Here is a 19,667-nt window from a genome sequence, read left to right on the forward strand (position 1 = left end):
GAACGACACGCATTGAGATCTCTCCGTTCCGTGACTGTGCTTACCGATTGCCAGTGATGTTTGGTGACGAGCTAGTCCGACTTGTCGTTGGGCTGCCTCTCAACCATGTGGTATTTTGTGAGCAAAAGGCTTGGCGGGCGATCTAGCGGACAGATCTGGATGGCTCTGGGCGCGTCTCGCTTATGGCGGTAGGTGGAAGGCGACATGTGACAGTCGTGCTTGCTGCGCGCCGTTGGTAGATCCGTGCAAGCCGAGCGCCGGTTGGGCTGTGCTTTGCGGCGGGTAAGAAAGGTTGTTGGTGGATGCGAGTGAGTGAGTACAGTAGTAGAGATGTGGTGTTGTTCGAGGGCACCGCACAAAGCCGAATCCACACAAAACGGCAGTGGCAGACACGTGAGAGCAGTTCTGTGTGACAGGACCAGCAACTAGCCAGCCATGAGGTTTCGATGATACTTGCGTCGCACCACAAGCTAGGATCTCGTAGGATTTCTCACTATGACAGCGAACAGGCGGACGATGGCGTGTGTAAGGGAGAGGTGTGTTTGGAAGCTTGCAAAGCTTTCTGGCTTGGGCCGCCAGAAGTATCGAGTACTTTGGGTGATTGGGGAGGGCGTGATTGGGTAGACGACGGGCCAGGCGTCATGGTGCAGAGTAGGTACCTGAGAGTCGACGATGCAGGTCGCTGCTTCTGGGAGGGCAGAGCTGGGCCTACTGCGTCGGCAGCACGGGACGGATTCATGCAAAGAAGTGGATGCTGGGGAGAAGGTTGTGAAGGCTGACTGCAGCATGGAATGAAGAGGTTTTGTTTCTGAACCAGAACGTTTTAGACGGTGTGGATGAAGTAGTGTATACCACAAATGTGTATGAGTGTAAGTGAACAATGAATGGTCGGCGGCGAGAAGTGCGGTCAGGTAGGATCTGTGATGATGTCTGCGGTGGGGATGATTAAAATAGCGGAGGCAAATGAGTGTCACGCGCCTTTTTGCTGGAGTGTCAAGGCGCAACCGCACGTGGGTGTATGCAATTGTCCTCAACAGTTTTCCGCCTCAACCACAATCCACGCTGCCAGCGAGCGCAGAGCGGCCGATCTGGCGGTGGTTTGGGGTGGTGTTCGAGAAGGAATTGAGCGGCCGGCGGGCTGGTCGAGTTGATGGATAGCAGCCCCTTGTGTAGAGGACAAGGGCAGCTGAGAGCCGCTCTGCAGTGCACATGACCTTTGCTCGGGCTCCACTGTTATTAAACCAGCGTCATTTCTCCCAGGCCCGTGCCATGATTGATTGACTGAGCCCTGTCATGCCCGTCTTATATTGTTGTTATTGTTATCGTCGACGACAGGTCTGAACAGGAGACAGAGGACGCCGCAGCACCGTGTGACGAGCAAGTGAAGTCCAGTCGACTCGGCGGCGTGCATTGCATATCGTTCATCAGAAGCTGTCCCGGGGCGGACTTGGGAGAGGGGAAAGCAGAAGGGAAAGCGTTTCGAAGCTCACCCATCCACCGTCACCTGCCGCTGCTGCTGCTTCAATATCCTCATTCTTCACCACCACCGCTGCTTGCTGCTCCGCTAGGCCTTCTCTACCCAGCCCCAGGCCTCTTCCAACCGCACCGCCCTGCACTGCATTGCACGTACGCACGCACGCACGGCACGCCGCACCGCAGTCACCGCCAAGACTTCTGTCTCCGCCGCCGCCTTGTCGCGACTGCCCATCGGTCAGCCGTCGACTTCACCTTCTACCAGCCCACCGCTGCTCTCCACAACACCACCACCACCCTCCTCGGCGCGCGCGGCGCCGCACTCCATTTCTCACCACCACCCCTCCAACCACGACCACGGACTTCCAAGCCGCAGACCCGCGATCTCCTCACCAGCTCCTCAACCGAAGCCCTCCCTACTCGCGATAGCAGCACTCGCCGCCGTGCGTCCACCTCTGCAGTATGGCTACAAACAGCAGGCCCTCGGCATTTTCTAGTCTGAGAATGGGTGGTATGACGCCCGCTTTCACGTGATGTCGCTCTGTCGAAGACCCATTGAACTGACCACGCGAGCAGAGGTAATCCGCGAGAAGGTGCAAGATGGCCTGACGGGCGAGACGAAAGAGATGCAATACACCCAGTGCAAGATAGTGGGCAACGGCAGTTTCGGCGTCGTCTTCCAGACCAAGCTCTCGCCCTCGGGAGAGGATGCGGCCATCAAGCGCGTTCTCCAGGACAAGCGCTTCAAGGCAAGTCTCCGTGTCTCGACCGTTCCCTGTGCGCTATGCCTCTCAAGATTGGACACTAACACCCTCGCAGAACAGAGAGCTCCAAATCATGCGCATCGTGCGCCATCCCAACATCGTCGAACTCAAGGCGTTCTACTACTCCAATGGTGACAGGGTTCGAGATCTCGATAACAAAATGGGGGTGCAAACAGCTCTGATCGCGGCGCAGAAAGATGAAGTCTACCTCAACCTGGTCCTCGAGTTCGTCCCCGAGACCGTGTACCGCGCCTCGAGGCACTTCAACAAGCTCAAGACCACCATGCCCATCCTCGAGGTCAAGCTCTACATCTACCAGCTGTTCCGCTCCCTCGCCTACATCCACTCCCAGGGTATCTGCCACCGAGACATCAAGCCACAGAACTTGCTCCTGGATCCCGCCTCGGGCATTCTCAAGCTCTGCGACTTTGGCAGTGCAAAGATTCTGGTCGAGAATGAGCCCAATGTCTCGTACATCTGTTCGCGCTACTATCGCGCCCCGGAGCTCATTTTCGGTGCCACGAACTACACCACGAAGATTGGTATGTTCCCCTATTTCTGCAAATTTCCGCATGTTCACCCGCTGATGAGTCTGCAGATGTTTGGTCCACTGGCTGCGTCATGGCGGAGCTGATGCTCGGCCAGCCACTGTTCCCAGGAGAGTCCGGCATTGACCAGCTGGTGGAGATTATCAAGGTGCTTGGCACGCCGACCCGCGACCAAATCCGCACCATGAATCCCAATTACATGGAGCACAAGTTCCCGCAAATCAAGCCGCATCCATTTAGCAAGGTAATGCCTGTTTGGGACAGATGATGAAAACCGGACTGCACTAACGTTCAGCTGCCACAGGTGTTCCGTAAGGCCGACCCGAATGCGATCGACTTGATTTCACGGTTGCTTGAATACACGCCGACGCAGCGCCTGTCGGCTATTGACGCCATGGTCCACCCATTCTTCGACGAGCTCCGAGACCCGAATACGAGGCTGCCGGATTCACGCCATTCGAATGGCAGCAGCAGGGACCTCCCAAATCTCTTTGATTTCTCCCATCATGGTATGTTTTGGAATGGGACACGAGTGTTTCAAAGTGGTCGTGGATGCTGACTCGCTATCTTGCAGAGCTCTCAATCGCCCCGAATCTCAACCATCAGCTTGTGCCAGCGCACATCAAGCCGGTTCTGGCCGCCAAAGGTCTGGATATCGAGAACTTGACACCGCTGACCAAGGATCAAATGATGGCTCGTTTGGACTGAGAGAGGAGGATCAGCTCATCTGATGATCCTTCTTGAAAAACAGTCGTACAAACAAGCAAGCATGAGGCCAAAGTTCTCTCTCCCGTCATGAAGTCACGCAGCGATGCATTGTCACATTGAGATCACAGCCGGCGTTCGCGGACCTGGCGTCTACGGCGCACGAAACTGGACATGAAGGGGCCAATTGGGAATCAACCCGGGGGGAAATACCACGATACACTTCACGGTGTGCTGCAACAAACAACACGAGGGTGCAAAATATGAGCGGGGTGTGCGTATGCGTGTGTGTGCATGTGTGGACGTGCATTGGTCCAAAAACCCCTCCCCCAAAAATCTACGACTGCTTGCAAGAGTGTTTTTTTGACCATTGGTGGAGCATGCGCATGCTCTCTCGCATGGGACATGGTAGTAGATGTTTTCTTCTTCGATGGACTTGCAGAGAAGGAGGGGGCGGTCAGAAAGATACAAGAAGAGAGAGAGAGCGCGGCTATGAGGCCTACTATACTCTCTCTCTCTCTGTGCTGATTTCTGTCTGCCCTCTTTGTCTTGAGGTTTTTTTTAACTACTATGGCGAATGATACCAAAAGGCGAAAAAGGGCGGGATGATGGGAGGGGGGTGCAACGGGCGTGCTACACCACTACTACCAACCCTTAAAAAGGAATCGATTCGATTTTTTTGTGATGAAAGCATGTGCGATTCAGGGGAATGAAGAGACTTCTTTTTTTGTTGTTGTTGTTGTTGAAAGTTTTTGAGAGTGTGTGCTGTGTGTGTGCTGTGTTTGTGTTTATCCTCCATTCTCTTTTCTTTCTCACCATTTTCGATTTCGAATATTGAACTTCGAGCCTTGTTTACACGTGAACGTGACTTGGGTTTGAAGAAAGGGGCGTTTCTCGTTTTCTCGAGTCTATCTATTGTACATCTCACACTCAACACTCAAACGCTGGGGGTATCTCATCTTGCACACACAACCCCCCTCAAAAGTCTCTGGAAACGCCCTCGCCAATGCCATGCCAAATAATATCATACACCCTCCCCCTCTCACGCCAAAGCCTCAGCCTCAACCCCCTCCACAGTCCCCTTCACCACCCGCTTCCCACCATTCCCCCCACCACCAAACCTCCTCACCCACGCCAACAGCGCCAACGCCCCCGCAGGCGTAACGCCCTCCACCCGTCTCGCCTGCCCCACACTCTCCGGCCTCGTCTCGCCCAAAACCTTCTTCTCCTCCCAACTCAGTCCATGCACCTTGGAAAAATCCATCCCATACGGAAGCGAGAGATTCTCATCCCGCGCCATGGACGCCGCGGCGGAGGCCTGCTGGGTGATGTAGGGCGCGTAGGTGCCTTCGATGTCGATGCGGGCGAGGAGGGAGGGCGGGTAGTGGGCTAGTTGGGGGAGGATGGGGAGGAGGTGGGCGGTGGTGATGTTGGCGTGGCGGAGGAGGTCGAAGGGGGTGCGTTTGAGGGAGTCGCTGCGGACGGGGAAGCCGTGCTGGATCCAGGTTTGGGAGGAGAGGGGGGTGGAGGAGAGGAGGGTGCGGAGGGCGTCGAGGTCGGTTTTGGTGGTGGAGAAGGCGGACCAGCGTTTCGGGGTGATGATGCCCGCGGCGTGGCCTTTGGGGGTTAGGCGCAGGTCGGCGTTGTCGGCGCGTGCGGACATGCGGTATTCGCTGCGCGAGGTGAACATGCGGTAGGGTTCGCTGACGCCTTTGGTGGTGAGGTCGTCGATCATGATGCCGATGTAGCCGTCGGCGCGGGAGAGGGTGAAGGGTGCGCGGCCGACGGCAGAGTTCCCTGCGTTGATACCTGCGAGGATGCCTTGGGCGGCGGCTTCTTCGTAGCCTGTTGTGCCGTTGATTTGGCCGGCGAGGAAGAGGCCGGTGATGGATTTCGTTTCGAGTGTGCTGCGGAGTCCTCTCGGGTCGATGTAGTCATATTCGACGCCGTAGCCGGGTTGGAGCATCTTGACGTTTTCGAGGCCGACGACGGTTCTGAGCATGGTTTCTTGGGCTTCAGCGGGGACTGTCATGCTGAGGCCGTTGGGGTAGATGACATTGTTGTCGAAGCCTTCGGGTTCGAGCCAGATGAGATGGGCGTCTTTGGAGGTGAAGCGGATGACTTTGCTTTCGAGGGATGGGCAGTATCGGGGTCCTTTGACTGTCTCGCGGATGTGGATGCTCTTGTCGAGGTTCTGGCGGATGATCTCATGGGATTTGAGGTTGGTGTGAGTGCTCCAGCAGTTGAGCTGTTGTTCGACTTGGACTTTGTCGTTGAGGTATGAGAACGGCGTAGGTGGTTCGTCTCCTGGTTGTACTTCCAACTTTTCAAAATCGATTGTTCGTTTATCCAGTCGTGGGGGGGTGCCGGTTTTGAGCCTGCCCAGTTGGAAACCTGCCTCTCTTAACGACTTGGACAAGCCAAAGGTCGCAGCCTCGCCCATCCGCCCTGAGGGGAACACATCCAGACCGATATGGATCTCGCCTCCCAAGAACGTCCCCGTTGTAATAACCACATTCTTCGCATCAATCACCTCTCCAGATTCCAACCTTACTCCTGTTATCCGCCCATGTCGACCTTCTGCCACCGCCTCTTCAGATCGATCAACCGCAATATCCGCAACCTTGCCTTCTTTGACCTCCAGTCCCGGATAAGTGAGCATCTCTTCCCTCATATATCTCTTGTACAGCGCCCGATCAATCTGTGCCCGAGGTCCCCAAACCGCAGGCCCCTTCTTTCGATTCAACATCCTGAACTGCACTCCAGCCTTATCCGTTATCCTCCCGACCACTCCATCCAGCGCATCAATTTCCCTCATCATCGTCCCCTTGCCAATCCCTCCAAACGATGGATTGCAACTGCATACTCCTAGGTTGTCGAATGAAGGCGTGATCAGGGTCGTTCGTGCTCCGGTTCTTGCGGCCGCCGCTGAGGCTTCGCATCCTGCATGGCCTCCTCCAATGACAATCACATCGACTGGGGGTCTTGAACACAAGTCAGGTTATTGTAGAAGAGAAGAGTTGACCGACGTTCAGCCTACCTTGATGGAACATCCGTGACGGTGGCGAGACCACGACGAAATGCGGCAGCCGACCGTACACGAGGAGCGTGGCCCCAGAGCATGCGCATCCGCGCTGAGAAGACCAGAGGCATGGTGGACGTGGGTGTAGAAGGAGGGTGAAAAGGGAGGTATCGGCCTGGAAGTTTACACTGGCGGCATCGATAAAGCTTGAGCCTCATGCGGAAAAGCGGAGCCAAAGTTTGAGGCATGCGGTGGTCGCGAGGATCTGCATGACGCTTGACTCCAGCCTATCTTTTTTATCAAAAAATCCATATACATCGATTCGGCCTTGGACTCGAATTTTACCACCGTAAATCGCTATTCATCCGGTGCTGGGTCTCGAACTCGAAGACGACAACAAAGAAAGCAGCCAGCCAGCGCGATTGTCGGAAGTGGCTGATGACCTCAACCCATCCTGCCAGCCCAGTGCCCTCGTGCTTTTTTGAAAGGCCACTTTGCATGTCGCGTGTCATCAGGTCACTCCCTTTCAACATCTTGGATACCAACCTTTGGACCTCCATGGACAATGCGGCGCAGCAATGATCAATAAGATACTACGAAATGTAGTCGTCCTCGCATGGATCTTCGATGCTGTCGGCACATCTGCGCAGGACCATGGCGATACGACACCGGCTGCCGGCTCTAGTTCGAGTACCGTCCAAATCACCAGCACAACGACTACGACTGTATCTGTAGGAACGACCGGATCGCTTTCGAGGGCTGGTAACTCGACGTGTCCGAGTCGGACGGTGAATTACATTACCCATACTCTGCCGCGGCAGTGCTTGAGGACTGATCGGGTCCCGTATAATTCGACGGCGAGCATCAATGCTACTGGATCTGCTGTTACAACCTCAGAGTCAGACTCATTGCCTCTCGAGACAAGTTCCTTACAGGCTGCCGACAATGGAACAATGCCAAACGCCACTCCAAATGCAGAGGCGACTCCGACCCCCACAGACGGCACTGAGACAAGCGCTTCAAATGCTGCTTCTCCCTCCATCCTAGCAGCTGAAGCACAAACACTTGCGGAAGAAGATGCAGACTCCCCACTGGACAACGCCAACTTCCTATCCTTCGAGGAATGGAAAAGACAGAACTTGGCCAAGACCGGGCAGTCGCCAGAAGACATAGGACGTTCCCAAGCCGCCAATCCAGATCGACCTCGACCAGTCATTAACAATGCTCTCGACTCTTTGGGCGAAGAAGCCGAAATTGACCTGGATTTCAGTGGCTTTGGAGGTGCGGTCAACGCACCAGGCGTCGACAGTCATACGGTGGCTTCCTCTGCTTCTACGTATGAGCATGCCCCAGGGAACGCACTCTCTCGTTCCAAAGATGCGGGAAAGACCTGCAAAGAGCGAACCAACTACGCTTCTTTCGACTGCTCTGCCACGATCTTGAAGTCCAACAAGGAGTGCAAGTCAGCATCGTCAGTCCTAGTCGAGAACAAGGACAGCTACATGCTCAATGTATGTTCTGCCAGTAACAAGTTCTTTGTTTTGGAGCTTTGTACGGATATCCAGATCGACACGATCGTGTTGGCGAATTACGAGTTCTTCAGCTCGAGCTTCAGACACTTCCGTGTGTCAGTGTCGGACAGATATCCGGTGAAGATGGAGAAATGGCGGGACTTGGGCACTTTTGAGGCCAGAAATACGCGGGAGATTCAGGCATTTCTGGTCGAGAATCCACTTATCTGGGCCAAGTACCTTCGGATTGAATTCCTTACGCACTACGGTACAGAGTACTATTGCCCTGTCAGTCTCTTGCGGGTGCACGGCACCACCATGATCGAAGACTTTCGCCATCAGGCTGGGTACGCAGCCGGCGACGACGAAGAACTGACACTGGAGCCAGAAGCTTCGGCGACTCTTTCGGTGGTTGAAGAGCCGGTACTTGTGACTGAGGAGGCTGCAGAAACCGTATCGCAAGCGGAGCCAGCCGATGATTCCGCTACTATGGAGTCGTTGACGAAGGGACTACCCGTAGAGACGGCAGCTTCGACGGCTAACCTATCAGAACACGAAGAGTCCGTTTTGAGCAACTCAAGCGCCGTCACTGTGGACAACACCGGCTCCATGAAAGCCGTGGGTGTCTATGAGCCGCTGAATCTCAATCTCACCTGCAACAGCTTGACCACGTCAAGCTCTTCAGTCGAGGATCCTTCGTCGACTGTTGAACAGGTGGATAGTACTCCTCCTGTGACGCAGACCAACGCTACAGCCACGGCGACGAAGGCCCCTGAAGTGACGGATTCTGCAACGACAAACAGTACCTCATCAGCTGCATCAACAAATGTCAGCCCCATCACAGACACTGCGTCTTCTCCCCAGACTTCGCAGTCTGTTGTATCAGAGAATTCAACAAGCTCCATCACGCCAATAACGTCGACGAGCATCGAGAGCACATCCAATGTCTCCAACATAGTACCAGCAAATGCGACCATGAGCTCGACAACGAGCAGCCAGCCAGTGTCAAGTGTGAACGAAACAAGCATCTTGTCGTCTTCAAGTGTCGGTAGTCAGCCATCGCAGAAAAGCGAAACAGCAAACTCAACACGCGCCGCCCCATCATCGACAAGCGCACAACCGGCCCAACCATCGACCCAGGAGTCGTTCTTCAAGTCCTTCCACAAGCGATTGCTATCACTCGAGAGCAACAGCACGCTAAGCCTGCAGTACATTGAGGAGCAGTCACGGATTCTCCGAGATGCTTTCAGTAAGGTCGAGAAACGACAGGTTGGCAGTACTACCAAATTTTTGTCACAACTCAATGAAACCGTCATGACCGAGCTGCACGGGTTCAGACAAGCTTACGATCAGCTTTGGCAAAGTACAGTGATCGAGCTTGAAGGACAGCGCGAGACCTATCAATGGGAGATGCTGGCCCTCAGCGCAAGACTCACCATGGTCGCAGACGAGCTCGTCTGGCAGAAGCGGATGGGCATCGTGCAGTCGACACTGCTACTGCTCTGTCTCGCACTGGTCCTCTTCGGCCGCTCGTCAAACGGCTACATCGAGATGCCTCTGATGCAGCAGATGATGAACAGATCCACCGCAGCACTACGAGCAGGCTGGGAATCACCACCCAATAGCCCTTCCCCCGACAGCAGAAGTCCCGTCAGCCTCTTCCGACGGAAACTATGGCGATCGAGCACAGAGCCCGCCGGCGAAAACGGCAATCTCACAGACTCTGAAGTCAGCCGGCCCCAGAGCAAAGAAGGCCCGAATGTTCTGGTCGAGCCCCCTTCGCCCATGTCGCAGGCGACGCAGAGTGATTTCGATGATGAGGATTTTGGTGATAGCTCGCCGAATGCGGAGAGGAAGGAGAATCAGAACCAGGGGGCGTTGAGTCCGAAGAGGAAGAAGAAGCAGAAGAAACCTCCTCCTGGTTGGGCTAGTAAGGAGAGTGGGCTGAATGAGAGGGTTAAAAGTCCATTAGCGATGTAGTATGATACCCATGTTTTGTAATAGTTGTGAATGATACAGTTTTTTGAAGTTCATTTCTGCGTGTCTGGCTAATGACCTACCTGACCATCCGCAACGCCACTCCACGAAACACCATAACGCCAAAATCATCATCATCAGGAGCACAGTCCAAAATAAAACACAAACTCCCATCCCTCCCCTCCCCATCCCCATAATCACCCCATCAATCCGAACTCGCACACCCGCGACACCCACAACTCACACACTGCACCTCCTGATCCTCCTTCAGCTGCGCGCGGGGCACGCGACAAATACACGTGGAATTGAAATTCGTCTCCTTGGTCTGGATGCAGCGCAGACAGCAGAGTTTCTCGTAGCCTTGCTTCTTCCACTTCGCGATCAGGTTGGCGTCGGCGTAGGAGTTTTTGAGCAGCCAGTCGTAGAGGGGTTTGGAGATGGCGGAGGTCGTGTAGTAGAGGTCGTAGATGTAGCGGGAGCCTGGAGGAGGATTACGATTAGTAGGTGGAAATATTGTGATCTGGCGGTAGGTCAATGTTGAAGATAAGGGGTGCGTCTCACCTTTGTAGCCCGTGCGTGGCGGTCGACGGGCGGAGTTTGGTTTATCAATCAAAGATTTTTTGCATGTGATAAAGCAAGAGGAATGGAAAATGAGGGGTTTCAAGAATACGTACGCTGATGAGTGATTTGAAAGACGGGCCAGAGCATCTCGTGTTTCTTCTTGCCTTCGTGCGAGGCGGCTTGGGCGTCTTTCATTTTGTTTTCGAATTCGAGGAGCGTGTCTTCGATGTCTTCGAAGCCGTCGGGTGGCGGCTTGCGGTTCTTGGCTGTGCGGATGGCGGGCATGATGGATGTGGTGTTGCTTGAATGTAGTTGGGTAAGGATTTGAGAGTATTGGTTCAGTCGAGTCGAAGTTTTGGTTGTTGACTTTGATGGTTGTGCTGTGTCTTTTGCATGTGCAGTCACAAGCGAAAGATTCCAGCTTTGAGGCGACTGAAGTTGAAAGTCGGCGGCGGGAGTTGCCGAGCTCCGATCATCAGCTTGTGTCTCGAACGCGGTGCTGAACTTCAAGCTACGAAAGACTTGACTGCACCAGCGCAGCTCAACCGCAACATCATCATCCACCAACTCATCCGCACAATGGCTGACACCGACAGATACCGAGGCGGTGGCCCACGCGGCTACAATAACAAGCGAAAGCGCTTTCGAGGTATACCATCCCCAGCTCCTGAAACATGCATTGCGCAAACTGAAGCTAACACGCGACTTGAACAGAGGACGACGACTATGACCAGGGTCTCCGTAACCAGCGCCAGCGCCAGGAGCCTCCGCCAGGCACGAGAATCCGACGAGGTCTGATCGAGATCGCCGAGGACCACGGCAGACTCCCCCACGAAGTCGCAGCCAACCTCGCGAAGCTCACGGCCGACAACTACGAGGATGAATACGTCAAAGAGGTGTTCAGCACAGTGGCGCTCAAGCTGGTTGGAGAGCAGCCTTTCAAGATCCCGTTTGTCGCGGCGGTGGTGCTCTACGCCAATGCGGAGAAGGCGGAGGTCGCGCAGAATGTGCTTGAGCGGGCTCAGAAGCAGACACAGGAGGCGCTGGAGGGGGGACAGTGGAGGCAGTTCAAGCTTTTGCTGAGGTTTCTGGCTTGCTTGAGTCCACTGTTTGAACAGGACGGCGTTATGCCGATTCTGGATGAGCTGTTTAATCGTGCAGCGGATTTGCAGACGGCTTCGTCGGAGGATGTGAGTGTGCGGTCATTACATGTGGAGAGACATCTTACTGACTATTTCAGGCTGTGGGCATTGAGCTCGTCAAGATCATTTTGCTTACCATCCCATACCTCCTCGCGAGCTCGACGGATCCTTCAATGCAGCAGAGAGTGTCGGAGCTGCTGGAGAAGACCGAGATCATTGCATCTACCACTCACGCGCTCGAAGCCCTCGTGGATCCATACCCGGTGTCTTCAGACCAGGAAGAGAAGGCCATGACTTGCGCCAGCGTCATCTCGTTGCTTCAATCACAACTTACAGAAGAGGCAAACAATGGCTGGAAGCTTACCTGCATTCCTAGGCCATACGACCCGACCTTCAAGCCAGCCAAGAAGGAGGAAGAAGGCAACGGCGAACTGAACGGGGACGCGAATGGTGATGTGCAGGAGCCAACCAAGCACGCATTCCCCAGTGTGAGCGTCCCATCTCCTGTCAATCCAGGAACCCGAACACTCCTGCCAGAAGTGTACTTCTCTCTTTTCGCCGACCAGGAGATCGAATCTGTTCCACAAACCTCGAACATCGCTGCTTCTCTCATGCGCGATACGATTGTTGACACGATTAACCTTCTCGACTTCAATCGCAACATGGTAGCCAAGTATTTGACCGAGATTGACTGCTTCTGGACAAAGGACACCTTCGTGAAGCGATCGACTGCTTTCGACAAGCTGAGAGATGTGGCTCCTGGAAAGCCAACATGGAAGTCTGAAGACGTCACAGTCGATGCGATCTTCTCGCAAATTTTACAACTACCAGTTCCTGATCACCGCTTGGTTTACTACCACTCGCTCATCACTGAGGCTTGCAAGATATCGCCGGGAGCTGTTGCCCCAACGCTTGGTCGTGCGATCCGTTTCTTGTTCCGAAACGTCGATCAGATGGACATGGAACTGTCGTATCGCTTCATGGACTGGTTTGCTCACCATCTGAGCAACTTCGAATTCAGATGGAAGTGGTCTGAGTGGTAAGTCGTGGAAAAGCGCCAGGTGGATATGTTGTGGTTGCTAACGATGCCATAGGGAGGGCGATGTCCAACTTCCAGACCTCGACCCAAAGAAAGCTTTCATCAACGGCGCACTCGATAAGGAGATTCGCCTGTCGTTTGCCAAGCGCATTCGAGAGACACTTCCACAGGTTTACCATCCTCTCATCCCAGCCAGTAAGGAGAAGGACATGCCCGACTTCAAGTACAGCAACGACAACACCCCGTATGCCAAGGAAGGACGTGAAGTACTTGCCCTCCTCAAGAAGAAAGCGCCCGAGGAAGAGGTTCAGAAAGTGTTGGACTCGGTGCATGAGCAGGCTGCGGCTCTTGGTGTTGTGGACCCTCTCGTCCCCAGCACCGACATCTACATGACTTCGATCTTGAGTATCGGATCGAAGTCGTTGTCTCATGTCTTGTCGACGATCGACCGCTGCAAGGATCGACTGCTCAATATCGGACAACAGTCTGAGCAAGCCCGCCGACAGATTATCGCTTCCGTGGTCGACTTCTGGGCTGATCACCCCGGTACTGCCGTCAACATTGTCGACAAGCTCCTCAACTACAGCATCATCACGCCAATGGCCGTCATCCAATGGGCCTTGCAAGATCGTATCTACCGTGGCCGCGCACTCGCCTCGTCCCAAATCTACGAAATGGTCTCCATCACCATGTTCAAGGTCACCAACCGCGTGCGCCAAGTCCTCCGCGAGCGCAATAACATGAAGCTTTCCTACGAGCAGCGCAAGCAAATTGACGACGCCCTGCCTAGAGAGCGTCAGGGCATGAGAGATCTGTTCAACGCCATCGAGGATGCCGTCTCTGCCGTCGCGAGCGGCGCACAGGACGAGATGATTGAGCGGTTTGATGGTGAGGAGCCCGAGCAGCATCTCATCACCGCTTGGGGTTCGCGCTGGGCGAGGGTGTGGAGACGCAAGGCGGCTGTGGAAGAGGCCATCGTGGGTGAGGCGGTTGTGGGACCGCTGGAGGAGGAGCCTCCTGCTGTTGTTGAGGTGGCTGAGCCGGAGCAGGATGGCATGGAGGACTTTGATCAGGTGTAGTCATCGAAAAGGAAGACTGGACTCATATCTGCCACCCGCGAAGTAGTCGAAAGACAGCGTTGGGTAGATGGATTCACTCAAGTGTAGTAGTGCCCTTGCTGTTGTTGTACATGTATCGAAAGCTATGTCCTTTTCCTCTGAAAACAAAACCAGAACGATTCCTGCGCTCCTTCGTAAACGTTTGGAAAGTCTTGCTTCTATGCAACCTTACCACTCAAAATCGATATTGCTGTTGTTGCAAATAACTGGACTCCGTTCGGCCTTGCTTGGGTTTCTCTTCAATTTTGATCCTGACTTTGATATGAACTGTATGGATGGATGAATGAATGCTTTGAGTGGTTCTCGATAGAAAAAAGGGAAGACCAACCAACCAACCGAAAGAAACCGGACGTTCAAGATTTCGAAAAGGGGGAGGGAGGTATGAAACATAGTTGGGTTGGGTTTGGTGGGGAATGCTTAATGCGGTGCTCTGTTGCGAGTGATTTACTCTCGACGAACGGATGGACGGGCGTCTTGTCATGTCACGGATGAACGATATCGTGATGACTAGATGGGATGGATGGGGTGGATGGTTGGAGTGGTAGCCATCGTCCACCACCAAACGATCCTGACGGGAAACTACCCTTCGTCACCGTCGCAGAACCTGCTACGCCATTTGGAGGATGTGGTGACTTGCACGACCGGTGAGAGATGAAACGCGTGGGAGGCTCGCGAGGTGAAAAGGCTCCGTCCATCAGCTTAGTCGGTTGACTTCCTCGAGCGCCGGCATATCAGTCCATCAAGCATCGGTTGTGTGGTGTGTTTCATCAGCAGTCCGCGTACAGAAGGATCAATACTTCCCCATGCGTACACTGTACTCTCTCCCCCTCTTAGCCACCTCTCCTCATTTCCCAAGCGTCCGGATCAGGACGCAGAGCTCCGAGTCAAGGGGATACGCGGGACGGGTTGGTTGGTCGACGATGAGAAGGATGGTTAATCCTCTGCGAAGTGTGTCATGCATTCTGTACCGTTTTCTGTTGTTGACTGACTGACTTTTGTTCAGTTAACCTCGATAGGAAGGATGCTTTGGCTTTTTCTGTGTGAGGGGTCTTTGGGGTGAGGTGCTCGCGTTTATTCGGATTCTTGTCGTTATTGGTTGTTGAGTCGTGCTTGCTGTTGTAGGACTTCTGATTCGAATGGAGGATATCGAAAGGGACATGTTGTGTAGATGAATACACCCTGAGGACTTTCGGGTCGATATTAGCAGGGTTCGTTCGTGCGTTCGTTCGAATGCTTTGATTGATAGTGCCAGACAGAAAGATACCCGACATCCTGCTCTTCCAATACGCACACGCTCACGATGCCCATCGATCGATTCCACCAGAAACTCCCCCTCATCAACGCCCAAAACGTTGGAAGCTTTCGACGATATCAGGCTGCGTTGCGTGCATCAGAGATCTTGTTAGTTGTATGATGAAACACAGAAAATCTGAAACCGTCATGACGAAAGAAAAGGAAATGAAAAGGAACCATTGACTTCACTCTTTGGTACAACAGTACCGAGACAGAGTCTCTTATTACGCTTTCCAGTTCGAGGGGCAGGCAGGCAAAGTGGTTAGGTTAACCTCAAGATTTAAGGTGTGGAAACTCTGCTGCGTAGAAGCGTTCTTGTGTCGAACGATCGGTTGACGCAAGGTGGGCATCTGATACGTTGACTCTGTTCAAGTTTCAGCGGTGTTGGAGTTGTACCTTTTTCGATTTGTTCGTCAACGTGGCTCCGTTGTGTTGGGAGGAGGAGATAGATGTTGGTGAGACATAAAGCCTGTCAAGCCTTGTATGTTCCAAGGACGGAACATGTTGAACAGGTCGTCGGAGACGTCTCGGACTCTCTCTCTCTCTCCCTCAGTCATGACTTTTATTGTCGAAGAGGCTCTCTTCTTACAAGTGTATTCCTATTCCGGTCAACCGTTGCGACAGTCGGGTCGATTCTTTTACTCTGAGCATAACAGGCTCCGGTTCGGCGGTTCGCTCGCACACAGGTAGGGATCAAGACACGCCTCTGGAAGCGTGCTGCCGCCGTTTGCTCAGTCTTCATGAACCACCGCCATGTATTGAAAGGAGAGTATTCGCATCGTCAAAGACCTCGTGTGCACGGCCCGATACGACGTTCAATCTCCTGATGATGAATGAAGCGGATGGGCATTCGGAATCGGGCTCTTGATCCCAGTCGTTGATCAACATGGCAGTGCACACTTATGATTGATGGGAAAAAGGCAGGGGTGTCAGGTTCATCAATTGCGGTCAACGCCGGGTGTGTTTTCCGTTGGAAGGGAGAGAGTCATGTCAGGCCCGATAAGGTCATTTGACGATGGTGTCCTGTCTTCCCAGCCGTTCGACGCCCAGTGCTCCTGCAAGGACGGAAGAAGGCCGACACAGTACGAGGGAGTCCTTCGTTGCGAATTCTCATCAGACGGTCACCGGCTACGACCGGAGAGTGCACGACAAGAGAGAGCTTCGTGCTGCAGCATCGGCCCAGCTCCCTCCTCTTCCTCCTGGCCGCCACGTCGTTGTTGGTCCCGACAGTCTGGTAATATGTCAAGGTGTCATTAATAATTCCCGAGCGGCGGTGCAGTGCGGTGTGAGAGCGAGAAGCAGGATGCTGTACACGAACGAGCTTTCCCTGATCTTCAAGACGCACCGCGGCCCTTGTCCAGGTACAGACAGTACAAGCAAGGCTGCTGGTTATCGCTCGGGCATAGCACATGTTGGTTTGAAGGAGAGCTTTATCAGTCAGCAGAGAGTGTCCCTCGTCAGGCACCATCATCAGCATCACCATACCCCAACCTCGCTGCTCCCGCCCAGCAAGCTGCCTGTTCGAGCCCACATGCGTTGCTTTCTTGGGAGTTCTCTCGCAGGCGGCCGGCCAGATCGGGCAGCGAGAAAAAGGGATCCCATCCACGCTCTAGCGCCAAACTCAATGCCCCATCCCCTTCCTCCCACGCGCACCGTTGCAAGCAGCAGCAGCATCAGCAGCAAGGTTTCGGGATGTCGCAGATTCTCCGTGCGAAAGAGGATCTGCCTGTGCTCCAACGCCTGCCTTCTGACTTGCAGCTCTGCCGAGGCGTTGCACGAAAGCGGAGAGGGAGAGGCATGTGGTCTTTCTTTTGCGTTCGCACACAGAACAACGCCCACTGCCTCGCACCCAGAAAAATCAGGCAGACCGCGCCAGACGCTGCTGATGATGAGATGAGGAGTGAAACTGTCTCAAGAGGCTTGACCTAGCGATGAAGCCCACACCCCCGGCTATGTTGGATTGGGAAATCACCTTCCTACCGCGGTCAAGTCTCTGCTGGACCATGGCTTGAACCAGGGCATGTGATGAGAACTGCACTTGTGTGCTTGTGCTTGGTTTGTGGTGGGTGCAAGAATTAGCGACGATCTCAACCTCGCTTCAATCGACGTCAGCTGCTGCACTGGAAGGGTCTAGATTCGTTGCGATTCCGTGGGTTGTGATGTCCGCGAGGAAAAGTCTTTGGTCGAACAGACCACCGCGGGAGTTCGCAGAGATGTTGATCAAGAGATGTCGTCTTATCACGAATGGAGTTAATGCTAGTGCTAAACAATGTGAGGGTTAGAGTTCACAACGCGGCTGCTGGCAGATTTCGGCTATGGAGCCTATCCATGGCGTTTGTATGAAACTTTGTTCTGGATGAACCTCATGTCGCATGTGTTTCATGAGAAGATGGCTGGCGATGCGGCGGACAGAGCCATGACGCTTCGTATCTGAGGCGATGCATGTTCATCACGAGCTGATGAGTGGCCATCGCGGTGAGTGGTCTGCTATCGCTGCTCGCTTTGGAGGCAAGGTAACGCATGGCGAAGAAAGGACTATCGTCTGAAAACGGCGTGAGGACATACCCTTGAATGGTCCATTCTCGTGAACAGGCGGCTTTTGACGGGACTCTGGTTGCAGGGAAGGTCAATGTTGTGTCGGTGTTAACGTGCTTCGCGAGTCGCATACGTATCCATGACAATCCATCAGTTTCCCCGTTGCTTCTTCTTCATAACACAGGCGTGTCTGGAGTAAAACCATTGACGAGACGTCCGGATCGCCCCACACCCACAGGCAGTGGCCTGTCTGAAAGGTCTTCAGACCAGGATTGGGAACGTGGAGGACTGGAGAAAGTCAAATGCCACGACTCGCGGGGGCAAGTCATCCCAGTCTTAAAGATGACCCTTTCGTCCTGGGGAAGCGGGGTTCGTGAACGAGCGAGCCTAGCAACGAGTCAGTCTCGTTCTGACTGATGCGTGCACGGGACCTCATCAGCAGGGTCAGAACTCGTGAGTTCGTGCGCTCCACAGTAGGGTTCCTGATGACCAAGGGGACAACACGTCTCAACGAATATCTTCAAGATGGAAGATGTCGGAATGAGAAGGGGGAGCCAACCACCATTGTTCCATGGCCAATCATCTTCGCGTGCAGAGAGAACAAGGCTTCCCTCCTGGCGGCGGGACAACCCAATGCTCTGATGGAAAGTGTATCATGATTTTATGTTCGCCACGTTCAATCTGAAGGTAAGAAGGCAATCACTTTCGAAGGCCAATTGACTGCCCGCAAAGCTGGGACTGTTTCAATCAAGCTCGCTTCAAAGGCGTCTCAAGTTTTTCGAGAGTGACATTTGGCATTTGACGTGCGCCTACCGATGTATTCTGCCACAGGTATTACACAGACCATCTGTACGAGAAGGGCGAGACCTGCCGTTGACTCAAGCAGTTGCGCATTGCACAATTTCGGAAAATATAGCCTCATAATGTCAAGTCAGTTTCGACTGTGAGTTGGCTGGCTCTTTGCGATATCCGGGTGGTCGGCTTCGAGTTTCAAATTCTCGCCAGGAACGGTGGCGTGACGAAACTAGACATCTACTGTACAGTGGTGTACAGCGGTATCGATGAGAACATGTGCCAAGACCCCAGACACCGTACCATTACTCGCACAGCGTTGCAGTCAACTGTCAAGGTTGAGCCGCATGTTCAGCCTGACATCACGGTCGCGCAAGTTGGCGACAGCTCGTCTTGTCTTAAATCGTTCCATGGGAGCTCTGGCTGAGTTGTCTTTCTGAGTTTAGGGATCGTTCGTAGCAGCATGTCTCGCAGGCCTCGCAAAAATGTAGGTGGTGAATGTAGCGTCAGCGGTTGCAGGAGAATTTCGAGTATCACGATTTCGCCAATGTGCATCGGCATGTAAACCATGCGTCTTAATTGAGGTTCTATGCACTCGGTTCATATCGTTGCGACATGACTCTCAGCAGTGGCTCCAGGGATCTTGCACTTCAATGATTGTTACAGTAAACGTCGGTCCCATTCTGGCCTCTTGAAACCGTTCGGCGCTTTTCGGACGGGACGTTTTGGTCGGTGCGAGTCAATGTTGTCGTCGAAGCCTGTAATAGTACCGACGAGCTGGCTCTGTCTGCTGGTTAATAGTGCGTGCTGGCTGGCTGGCTGGTGATCGGAGAGGTTGCAATCACGCAGACAAGCGAGGTGCAGATGCAGCCCTAAGTGCAAGCTATGAATGAGATGCAGTGAGATGCAGTTCAGGCGAACCAAACTTGGCCGTGTCTTGACTAACGTGGAAATGAGGATCCAGACAGCGTGCGATTGTTACCTGATCGCTTTTGTGGTGAATTGGTAGAGGTGGATGAGCAGGGTGCGCCGCGATCACGATGTGCTCATCAGGGCAATTCCGTTGTTGACGGTGGAGGCACGGGACGTGGTCGACTCACATGCAACTAGAGGGTCGGGCTTGCAAGGCGTGACGAACCCATGCAGGATGCGCCCATCGTTCAGAGGCCTGCTATTGGCTCCTTGCC

At 53.9% G+C, this 19,667-nt stretch overlaps 6 protein-coding genes across 6 annotated transcripts; 4 read left to right on the plus strand and 2 right to left on the minus strand.

Moving 5' to 3' along the window:
- Positions 1-1,935: 1,935 nt before the first annotated feature.
- Positions 1,936-3,493, plus strand: M409DRAFT_16728 (uncharacterized protein; the record flags this gene model as incomplete). Its single annotated transcript, XM_033803743.1, has 6 exons — positions 1,936-1,984; positions 2,050-2,243; positions 2,293-2,779; positions 2,836-3,029; positions 3,090-3,294; positions 3,360-3,493. The coding sequence occupies 6 exons, from the start codon at positions 1,936-1,938 to the stop codon at positions 3,491-3,493; spliced, it is 1,263 nt and encodes a 420-aa protein (XP_033673652.1).
- A 1,039-nt stretch (positions 3,494-4,532) lies between these two features.
- On the minus strand, positions 4,533-6,643 carry M409DRAFT_49297 (uncharacterized protein; the record flags this gene model as incomplete). Its single annotated transcript, XM_033811201.1, has 2 exons — positions 4,533-6,474; positions 6,531-6,643. 2 exons carry the CDS (start codon positions 6,641-6,643, stop codon positions 4,533-4,535), a joined length of 2,055 nt encoding a protein of 684 aa, XP_033673653.1.
- Positions 6,644-7,090: 447 nt separating this feature from the next.
- Positions 7,091-10,003, plus strand: M409DRAFT_16730 (uncharacterized protein; the record flags this gene model as incomplete). The annotated part of the gene is made up of 1 exon (XM_033803744.1): positions 7,091-10,003. The coding sequence occupies one exon, from the start codon at positions 7,091-7,093 to the stop codon at positions 10,001-10,003; it is 2,913 nt and encodes a 970-aa protein (XP_033673654.1).
- A 202-nt stretch (positions 10,004-10,205) lies between these two features.
- Positions 10,206-10,846, minus strand: M409DRAFT_35428 (uncharacterized protein; the record flags this gene model as incomplete). Its single annotated transcript, XM_033810397.1, has 2 exons — positions 10,206-10,480; positions 10,675-10,846. 2 exons carry the CDS (start codon positions 10,844-10,846, stop codon positions 10,206-10,208), a joined length of 447 nt encoding a protein of 148 aa, XP_033673655.1.
- Positions 10,847-11,140: 294 nt separating this feature from the next.
- On the plus strand, positions 11,141-13,821 carry M409DRAFT_49299 (uncharacterized protein; the record flags this gene model as incomplete). Its single annotated transcript, XM_033811202.1, has 4 exons — positions 11,141-11,210; positions 11,276-11,751; positions 11,802-12,742; positions 12,798-13,821. The coding sequence occupies 4 exons, from the start codon at positions 11,141-11,143 to the stop codon at positions 13,819-13,821; spliced, it is 2,511 nt and encodes an 836-aa protein (XP_033673656.1).
- Positions 13,822-16,168: 2,347 nt separating this feature from the next.
- Positions 16,169-17,082, plus strand: M409DRAFT_49300 (uncharacterized protein; the record flags this gene model as incomplete). Its single annotated transcript, XM_033811203.1, has 2 exons — positions 16,169-16,514; positions 16,577-17,082. The coding sequence occupies 2 exons, from the start codon at positions 16,169-16,171 to the stop codon at positions 17,080-17,082; spliced, it is 852 nt and encodes a 283-aa protein (XP_033673657.1).
- Between the last annotated feature and the right edge of the window lie 2,585 nt (positions 17,083-19,667).

Source organism: Zasmidium cellare, assembly GCF_010093935.1.
Source record: "Zasmidium cellare ATCC 36951 unplaced genomic scaffold M409scaffold_2, whole genome shotgun sequence".
Taxonomy (NCBI): Eukaryota; Fungi; Ascomycota; class Dothideomycetes; order Mycosphaerellales; family Mycosphaerellaceae; genus Zasmidium; species Zasmidium cellare.